The sequence below is a fragment of the Bremia lactucae genome, linkage group LG3, assembly GCF_004359215.1.
Source record: "Bremia lactucae strain SF5 linkage group LG3, whole genome shotgun sequence".
Taxonomy (NCBI): domain Eukaryota; phylum Oomycota; class Peronosporomycetes; order Peronosporales; family Peronosporaceae; genus Bremia; species Bremia lactucae.
Window position 1 is genome coordinate 6,572,920 of NC_090612.1, and position 9,564 is coordinate 6,582,483.

Sequence of the window (9,564 nt, forward strand, 5' to 3'; positions counted from 1 at the left end):
CATTTCAAGCTGTGGAACAGCATAAGAACATTCGTAGATGTTATATGTGCGGAAGCACGAAACATTCACGTCCGGCCTGCCCCCTACGAAATACGCGTAAAGAAGGAAAGACCTATACCAGAAATCTGGCACGGTGCAGGAAAACGTCGATACCCAGTAGGTGCAGGGCGCCCTGCTGGGGAAGACCTAGACTCTGTTGAACCTCTAGGAGGTGAGAGTAAATAGAGCCTAGCCCCAATTAGCTCGGTGTTTAATGGCACGCGGCGAGGTACAAGCCTGGCTTGCTAGTCGCTCAAGCGACTGTAAAGGGCTTTGATAAACCGTGGTCAATTTTAATTGACTCAGGAGCGTCATGCAATTATGCTCGACGCCTTTCCCTTGAAGGAAGTCAACAATACGTTGAGGCGCTTAAAGCGCATGAAGGTGATACAATCACTGTTCGCTTAGCGACTGGGACTCGTGTCACTGTTCCCAAAGTTCTATTGAGCTTAGCTATAAAGTTTCTAGACTTTGACAGTATGGAACGTTGTCTCGTCCTTGATTTGGATTCGAGATATGATCTCGTCCTTAATATGGCCTGGTTAGAACACCATGAGCCATGGATCGATTGGAGGTCTAAGACCTTAGGCGCCACGCGCAATGTTCCTAGAAAGCTTTGGAAAGTCATGAGCCCACCTTTGCTAGGCAACAAAAGCGCTATTGGCGCGGATCATTGGCTGAATCTGTCAGTGTTTAGACATTGGAACGTCTAAAAACTCCAAAGTTGAAAACGTTAATTTTGAGCTTGACTCAAAAGAAGGAAGTGGAACGGCACGTACTCCGTCGAGTGACACTCGTTGTAAAAACGATTCACTGAGTGCTGAACGCATTTTTTTTTGTTGGCTTAAAACCGAGTCATCAATGGTGTAATATCCCTGGAATACGTGGAGTGGCACGTCTAAGTCCACCGAGTGTGGTCGGCCGAGGTGGCACCATACTGAGTGTCGACAATGACACTATTGGCGGTTCGCCAGGACCTTAAGGGTGCAATACCCCTGAGATACGTGGAGTGGCACGTCTAAGTCCATCGAGTATAGTTTGCCGAGGTGGCACCATACTGGACAAGGGAGTTGAGTTACCTAACTCCTTGTCGGATGTCGAATTAGACACCATGTCAGGTATAGAACCATTACAGGCTGGAAAAATCGGGGACGTCAATATCCCGGCCTCTAAAAGGCGTATTGTCTTTTTTTCAAGACAGGGGAGGCGCGAAGCGTTCACGAGGCGCGAAGCGTTCAACCTTCACAAAGTGGTACGAGTGAGTAATTAGACACGCTTGTAAATGGTGTAACAGGTGACATTGAGGGAGAAGGTTAGCCTTGCGGCAATCCCTTCGCTACATGCTCTTTTAGAGCTAGACGAAATGTCTATCGATCAGTGCGGCCGAGCCTTGAAGGCTGGCGACTTATCTGAGATGGTGGTCATTCGACCTATGATTGAGTTAAACTCATCGTCACTTCTGGACGAAGCTGTCCTGGATGACACAAAAGCTGCACTAACTGCGCGGAGTGGGTCATCGATCCTTAAAGATCCTACGGGCCCATTCTATTCCTTGATTAAAAAATTTCAAGCTGTTTTATGTACCAATCCACCATCTGTTTTACCTCCGGATAGAGGTGTTCGTCGTGAAATTGACTTGATTCCGGGAACCAAATTTTGTGTCACAAGACAATGGCCTTTACCAAAGGAGCAGTGTGACGTCATTGACGATTTCTTCCGTGCTAAGCACGAGGCGGGAATGGTACGAGAGAGCAAATCTCCCCATTCGACACCGACATTTGTGTCAAAAAGCCAAATAGTAAATGGCGCATACTTATAATAAACTTAATGCTGCCACTATACCAGCACACACACACCATTCCTAGAAATGGTGCTCTTCAGAACAACATGGTGGGATGTACAATGTACAGTGGCGTGAGCGTATTATTGCGTTCGAGTCTAGACAGCTTAAAGCTGTGAAAAGATCTACCCAGTTCATGACAAAGAGTTACTGCTATGAAGTATGCTCTCGTCAAATTCAGATTTCATCTGCTCGGCTCTAAGCCGTTTTTGGTATATACAGATCACGCGTCATTATGCACGTCGAATAAGTCTCCCAGCGAATGGCGCGATGGCTATCCTTGTTCGTCGAGTACAACTTCGAGGTGAAGTATAAGCCTGGCAAGCAGAATGCTTTGGCCGATGCGTTATCACGCAGGCCGGATTATGAGCTCTCTCACTTAACGACTGTCGTGTCACCTATTCCTGAATTAATCCGTTCGGCTTTCGCCAAGGATGAACAGTGTGTAGCTTTGCTACGAGCTCCAAAGAACTCTGACTCGGGTTTGAAATTGTCGTCACGTTTGCGTGCAAGCATACATCGATTTTCTTTCGATAACGACCTATTGCTTAATTGCACGGACGCTGCGAATCATCCCATTCCTTATCTACCCCTATTTTTAAAATTCTTTTCAGAAATTCACGATATGCTTCTCTTCCGCATACATATTAATGACCAGCCATTACATCATATTTAAAACATCAGAACATTCACTGAACAGGCAAAACGAAAATAATGTTAAGATATGTCCAGTTAACAGATACTGTATATTGTTTAATTAGATATATAAGCTCGCAGTCAGGGGGAATTAAGATCAAGCATGTGCTTCTCTGCATGTGCGTCGATTGAGGGTGTTTTGCCCATACGTTCTGCAGATTTTCCTTGGACCTTGCCCTTTCGGAGCCTAACGGCGAATGGTTCGGCGAACTCTTGGCTGTCACAGCACCGGTGGCTCAACATTGTGCTCTTCAAGTCCGGCCAGAGTGATAAGCACATCTGCCTTCCGTAAGCTTGCCTGTATGTTGATGTGAGGTATATCAGATCAACCAGAGCTATAGGCGCAATGCTGCCCAAGAAGATATACCTTAGAACGACTTCTATCTCTTACAGATCAATGCGCAAGCCTAAGGAAGGCACTTAACGCTTTAAGATCAAATGGGGAATTGCATATCTATTTAAATCTAAAAAAGCTCACTTAAGTTAATTTAAAAACGATTTCGGCCTCCAGATTTATATCTGGCGGCGACCACATTTGTTACCCATAATAAATGGCATTTAAGTAATTAACTATTTTAGAATAGGATAAAAGGGTATTTTACCCATAAAGTAAATGTACCACAACAACGGTTCTCCAACCGATATGTGCCCCATTAACCCCCCCCCATGAGACTGTTGACACCGAGTGACAACATTCGCTTCGTTTCCTCTTTGAGGTTGGAACGCAAACAGCTAACCGTTCGGTTGTGTTTTTCTTTCCTCTGTCTCATGACAATCAAGCGTGAGTCACAGACTCTTAGCATCTTCCTCGACGATGAGGAAATGGTGGACTTTGAAAGTCACTCTCCATCAGAGGAGGAGGAGAAAGAGCGTCGTTCTCTCACGCCTTCTCTCCGGATGAACGTCGGCGGGCCCCGAATCCGTTCCCAGAACGTGGTGCCGCTGATGTCTTAACTGCATTGAGCAGGACACGAGACCCTGAGTCCAATATCATTACGAATCCGCTCGATGATAGCAAGAGCGGGTAATCCTCATAGAATAAAAAAGCTCGTCGTCGAGCTGCCGAGACAGCGAAGCTCATAGTGAATATAGATTCACCCCGCCTAGTGCGAACGAGCGTCCTAAAGAGATAGCGGGTCATAGCTTGGCCATCTGGATCGCCGGAGTCGTAGCGAAAAAGCCGGAGGAGACCGCTGCTCGCGACGCTCTTCGTGAGCGATACCTTACGCAAAAGTAGTGACGCGAAGTCAGTATCTGACGCGTTTACGTGATCAAGACCGTGGGGCTTCGGTGACCTCCATGAGAGAAATTCCGTCGTTGTGTTATTAAACGAAACAAGGAGTGAAAACGAAGTCTCATTTGAGAAATGGGTCCACCGGGCCAGCCGCCTTCGTAATATTTGGAATATCAGAGAGTCTGCAGATGCGGCTGATGTTCGTTTGGAACAAAAGCTTCGCTTCGATTTCGCCAAGCTTAAGTCCAAAGACCAATTACGTTCGGCATTTATGCCACAAAACGAAGAAAGGTCAAGCCGATATTTCAGTGCTTCGGTTGACCGTACAACCATGGATCGAAGGCGCACTGAAGTTTAGGTGCACCTAATCCCACATCTAGTGGTGGGAAGCGTCGTTTGACGCGAGTTGACCCTGAGCTTGGCGCTCAAAAATGTCAAGGCGTACGGGCAATCTTGCCGAAGAGGTACCTCAAATTCCCAAGAATTTTCGGAAGAGGGATACCCTAGTCACTTCACCAAATATTGGCATTAGCCCTTACGACGACATCACTTTAAAAGTTTCTCCACGTGAAAATGAAGGTTTCTCCGCGCATTAAGCAGCGCGGGAGGGGGCCGAAATCTCGGCGGAGACATTTGATGCTCTACGGAAAGAGGTGCAACTTCTTCGTAAGGTCCTTGCTCGGGTTGAGAGCTCCTTTGAGGCGGTTTGGAACCGTCTTCGATGCGGGAACGTCAGCAACCCTCGCTTAGAGAGAGCCAGCTGGACATCCTGGTGAGGATGCAGCAATTCACGGCACGACCGCCTGTCACGGCGCAAGCGCCTTCAAGTCCACGTGGGAAGGGTCCCGATATGGCTTAAGCAAGCCAACAAAGAACACTGGGTGTATACGCAGCTTGCTAGGAAGGTCTTGCGTGTAAGCTAGGCCCTTCTTGGCCACGACCGTAAATGGTCCAATAAAGCGCGGGCACAATTTGGTCTTCAAGACCGCGGAATCCAAGTTAGTAGGTAGATTTTTGGCGTTTAATAAAACTCGGTCTCCGACCATATAAGAATTAATACAGCTTCTGCCTTTGGCATCTGCTTGTTCTTTTTGTTTGTCTTGGCTATCAGCCATCGTATCCCTTACGTGTCTTAAGACACTAAATCGCGTCGCGAGAAACTCGCTTACTTGTTTCCGCACGGTCACAGGGCTGATATTAGCAAGCCTATCGGCTAATTCTCCTCCACCAAGCCCTGAGCCACGCAGTGGTATCGTTAAAGGAACGCGTGGTGGGTGAGACCGTTGTCATTGAACGGAATGTAGCCTGTAGAGGCATGGACACCGAAATTTAATGCATATTTTACCACTGGGAGAGGTGATCTCCAGCGCTTTGATGTCTGAGCACACACACTGCGTAAACGTCTTCAATGACGCGATTGACACGTACAGTTTGATCATCGGTCTGCGGATGGTCTGCGGTGTACAGTTTAATCTCGTGCCATGCACTCGGAAAAGTGTCTACAGAATTTACCCGTGAAAGGGGGTCTCGCTCAGAGACAATTGCCACTGGCAAACCGTGTTGTCGAAACACGCCATCGATGAACAGCCTTGTTATACCTTCACCATCAATGGTTTCCGGCACAGCCGCTAAGTGGCCATTTTGCTCAATCGGTCAACAAAGACCACTATACCAGAGTTAGTGGCCGAATCTTTCGGTAGACCGAAAACAAAGTCCATACTAATGGACTCCCAACACCCTATTGGTACGGGAAGACTTGCCAGTGGCGCAGCAGCCTGCACCGGGTTTAACCCGTTGGCAAGTTTCGCATGTGCGAACGTATATGCTGACCCATCTATAAAGTTGGGCCACCACTTACAGAGCCGTGATTTTTTTCTCTACCGAGATGACCACCAAGGACAGTACCACGTTCCTCATAGAGGATTCGGTACTTCAAATCCTCATCATGAGGAACAACGACGACGCGATTTCAAGTAAAGAAGGCATATAAAGTTTCTTAATTTTTTTACTTTTTTATGTAACGGGACACCCCGTTACATACTGGGCTAAAGCTTCCCCCGGCGGTTAAACGTGAAGCATAGGGTGCGACGTCCGTTTCTATATTTAACAAGTGGACAATGTCCGCGTTGCTCAGAGCCATCACGTTGTGGCTTTCATTAGTTGAATTCCAATAAACTTGATTGTATTTTATTACAAAAAGTAGTTGCTATTTTGTATCGAATAAATAATACAATAGTTAGTGCTGTGTGGTTTCATGACAATAATACTGTTTGACCAGCTTTATTTAAAGCAAATGGAAGAAAAGATTTTTTTTCCTTTTCACGCATTTTATTTTAAACTGCTTAAAATTACCCAATTAGGTATTTTTTTCTAACGAATTCCTTGATATTTCACAAGTTTCGAATGCCCAAGGAAATCCACGCCGGTAGTAAAAGCGACTTTGGCGAGGAACTTGACGTGGAAAAAATCATCAAGAGAAACCGCTGTCATAGGGAGTATTACAATCTGGAAGACTGCCTCGCAGACTTCAATCGCGACTGGAGAAAATGCCAGGATGAAGTCAAGAAGCTTAAGCAATGCAATAATTTCGTAAACCGGCTGCGCAAGGCGCAGGAGGCTTCCAAATCTAAAACATAATTTACTGCCACAAATGAGCGACTGTAATCGCTAACTTTGATTTCATGATCGACTTGCCTAGTATAAAATATCACCCGCAGTCTTCTAAGGGTAATTGAAATAAGTGTGATGGGCACAATATTATTAAAATGGAGCTTCGACCGTTCGGCCTTCAGTGCCCGCTGCATTCGCGGTGCCTTCGGAGGCTTCTTCTTCTTGCTCGTCTGACACGTACCATCCATCCATAGTGTCAATGTCCATTGCTGTGTCCTCGTCGCGGCTTTCTTCCTCCATTGCCAGCCGAGCATACTCAGCGCGGGCGTAGCGGTCCCAATCACTACCAAAAACGACAGCATTTAGTGATAGATTAGTGAAAGCTTTGGGTACGATTGGCATTATAGAACACGCACGTAAGCTCGGGCTCAGCGAGTTGTTGGCGCAGAAGAAACGGGTCACGCTGCTCAAATTCAATAAATTTGCTGAGATTAAACAGCACGTTGAAAAATACTCCTGATACACGGATTTTGTCTGGGCGTATAAAGTCTTTGTGGTAGAACTCGCCTTCCTTTTCGGGATGCAAAAGGTCCGACAACTGACACAGAATATCTTCGAACGGCACCACCTCGTGACCAAGGCACTCCATGCGGTGTATCTGATCACGATAAAATACGCGCATTTCGTCGGCGCGCAAGACGCCATCATCGTTTGTGTCAATAAGTTCGAACCAATACCGTATACTGACGGCATTTGCTTTATCTTCTTCAGAGAGCATAAAATCTGAAGCCATCAATATCATCATGTCAGCGATAATTAAAGGCCCGATCGCAATTAAAGGAAGGGCACTGACAGATGAAATCTTCGTAACTCATTTTCTTCTTTTCTTCAGCAGTCAGCGTCTGGAAACGAGCAAATGGACGCCGTCCGCGTTCAAAAATGCGGTCCACAATTATACGTGTGAGGGCGTGGCCGCCATAGCGTACGAGGTCGTCAGGGCTAAGTAAGAAGTCGTGATCCGTGTCGAGCTCCCAAAATTTACAGTACAGCACGTAAAAATGTTCGTAGGAGAAATATGAGTTCACCTGTGCCAGCATAGTTAGTATTTATAAGCAATTTTGATCGAAGATTGCACACTCAAGCACCTTGTTGATATCTTCTTCTTCGTCCACAGTATTAAATGCGCTAATAAGATTGCTCCGTCTCAGCTTGCGCAGAGTAATTCGACCGCTACTGTCTCTATCGACGGAATAAAATATCCGTACAACCACTGTTAAGGCTGAAGAAGAGCAGTTATATGACATCAAGTCTGTAAGCTTAGCAGGCACTGAATACGAACAGTTTCTAACCATATTTCTCCTGGAACTCCGGAGTACCCCCAAGAAACTCTAGGCCAGGGTGATACTTTAAGAGCTCTGTAGATAAGCACGAATTGAAAGAATCAGAACTTGCGTACAGCTTCGGCAGCAGAACGCACCATGCAAAAATGGCGCGAAGTCGTCTCGCTCTATAAAGTCGCTTTTTGGTTGCTTCACCTGGTAACAAAGAAGTATCACAAATAAAATCTAAAAAGATTTCAACGCAAAAGCGCACGTACTACTCTAAAAAATCGCTCCACGCTGTCACATGGAGCCATTTCACGCATCCAGTAATTTTTAAAAACATCCTTCAAGATACGTTGCGGCGCTACACCACCATCAGCACTCGTGGGGCTACCACTACTACAAGCGTCCTCACACTTTCGTGTTGTCTCATCTACCACTCTACAAGTTGCGAGAATGCGTCGGAAGAAGGGTGCATTGAAAAACGATGGAAATCCGCACAAATCCTTCGTAATGGCTACAAAATCCTCAACCTTCATTCCTTCAGGAAATTCGCGAAAGCGCGCCTCAATGTCCACTGCCTTGCGCATCATAGCATCTGTGGAGAGACCACGCAATCGGCCGCGACGGTTTTCGCCAGGTGAATAGAATTGAGGAATTTGAGCGTGCTTTAACGTCTCTCTAGCTAGATTATCCGTCGTCTCCTCAGCCTTTTGACTCTTTAAAGGTGGCTGCTTTTCCTGTTCGTGTTCCTCTTCCTCTTCCATAATTTCATCCGCGTCAGCGTGCACCAATTGATCTGCAGCTATTGTTTCTTCCTGATTCTTGACTTGAAAGGCCTTCTGAGCATTTTCGGTAGCCTCGGTTTCTCCAGTAGACATGTCCACGTCGTCATAAGGCGATACTAGAGCGACAGCTTCATCTGTTTGGGCAGACTCAGCTGCAGCTCCGGACACTAGAGCGCTGTGAAGCTCATCGCCAAATAGACTTACTAAATGCTGATGGCGTTTGCGTGAGCTGGGACTGCCAGCTGATCCGGGACTGAGCAGCCCCAGCTGATAATTAGGCGGGCGTTTGGGACTACGTGAGGGCGAGTCAGCGCCGCTGCTCACCACGTTGACCGTAGCCAACAGCGTGTCCAGATTGAGTTCTTTTCCCTGGCGAAGGTCAACCACCATGTTCTGAATCATCTCCTTCGTGCCATCCAAATTTAGCCACTGTCGAAACAGTTCCTCCATTTTCATTCGACCCGCCGGGCACAGATGCGCACTTTCGATTTCCGACAACCGTAGGGGCTCAGGAGCCGTGGATTTAGAGCTTATGGGTGACATCATGGTGGCTTCCGAAGCCTCCATTTCTACAGTCATGCGTGCTTCACACGGACAAAAAACTTCAGCACACAGCGGATGTGCGAGGAGTCAATATGCCGGTAGGTTTTTCTTCGTGACAAATGGTCCGCCAAGCTAGCTACCTCATGATTGGTAAAAAACCAAGAGATTATTTCCTATTCAGAAAAGGCTACGCGAAAGTCGAGTTGTGTTCGGATTTCGAATAAACTGAATGAAGATTTTTATAATATGTGGTTACATAGTTGACACGTAACATTACTCGGCTGTTTTGCCATACATTTATCAGTTATTAGCGTCTTCCATGAGAAAGTGCATAGTTATCACGTTAGACAAAGTGTAACGTGGCACCTTTTGCTAGAACTGACAACATTACTATTCAACATACATTGACTACTTACTTGCAGAGGAAGGTTCTAAGTAGATAAGAACTTAGCTACCAAGGGTAAATTCTAAGTGTAGCGGAGCTACCTCGCT

At 46.4% G+C, this 9,564-nt stretch overlaps 2 protein-coding genes across 2 annotated transcripts; one reads left to right on the forward strand and one right to left on the reverse strand.

Annotated features, from left to right (window-relative positions):
* Positions 1 to 6,121: 6,121 nt before the first annotated feature.
* CCR75_008200 (uncharacterized protein) lies at positions 6,122 to 9,231 on the reverse strand. Its single transcript, XM_067966254.1, has 7 exons — positions 8,017 to 9,231; positions 7,897 to 7,954; positions 7,769 to 7,834; positions 7,565 to 7,698; positions 7,273 to 7,504; positions 6,836 to 7,202; positions 6,122 to 6,762 (listed from the first exon to the last, which is right to left on the reverse strand). Exons 1-7 carry the CDS (start codon positions 9,106 to 9,108, stop codon positions 6,570 to 6,572), a joined length of 2,142 nt encoding a protein of 713 aa, XP_067817242.1. The 5' UTR covers positions 9,109 to 9,231; the 3' UTR covers positions 6,122 to 6,569.
* Positions 6,213 to 6,446, forward strand: CCR75_008201 (uncharacterized protein; the record flags this gene model as incomplete). The annotated part of the gene is made up of 1 exon (XM_067966255.1): positions 6,213 to 6,446. The coding sequence occupies one exon, from the start codon at positions 6,213 to 6,215 to the stop codon at positions 6,444 to 6,446; it is 234 nt and encodes a 77-aa protein (XP_067817241.1).
* Positions 9,232 to 9,564: the final 333 nt, after the last annotated feature.

Excerpts from the sequence above, each read along its gene's own strand:
- CCR75_008200 (XM_067966254.1), bottom strand. The coding sequence starts at position 9,108 with ATGACTGTAGAAATGGAGGCTTCGGAAGCCACCATGATGTCACCCATA. Across the intron at positions 7,955-8,016 it reads TGGAGCGATTTTTTAGAGTA|GTGAAGCAACCAAAAAGCGA; the intron begins GTACGTGCGCTT and ends CTTTGTTACCAG. Across the intron at positions 7,505-7,564 it reads AAGAAGAAGATATCAACAAG|GTGAACTCATATTTCTCCTA; the intron begins GTGCTTGAGTGT and ends ATGCTGGCACAG.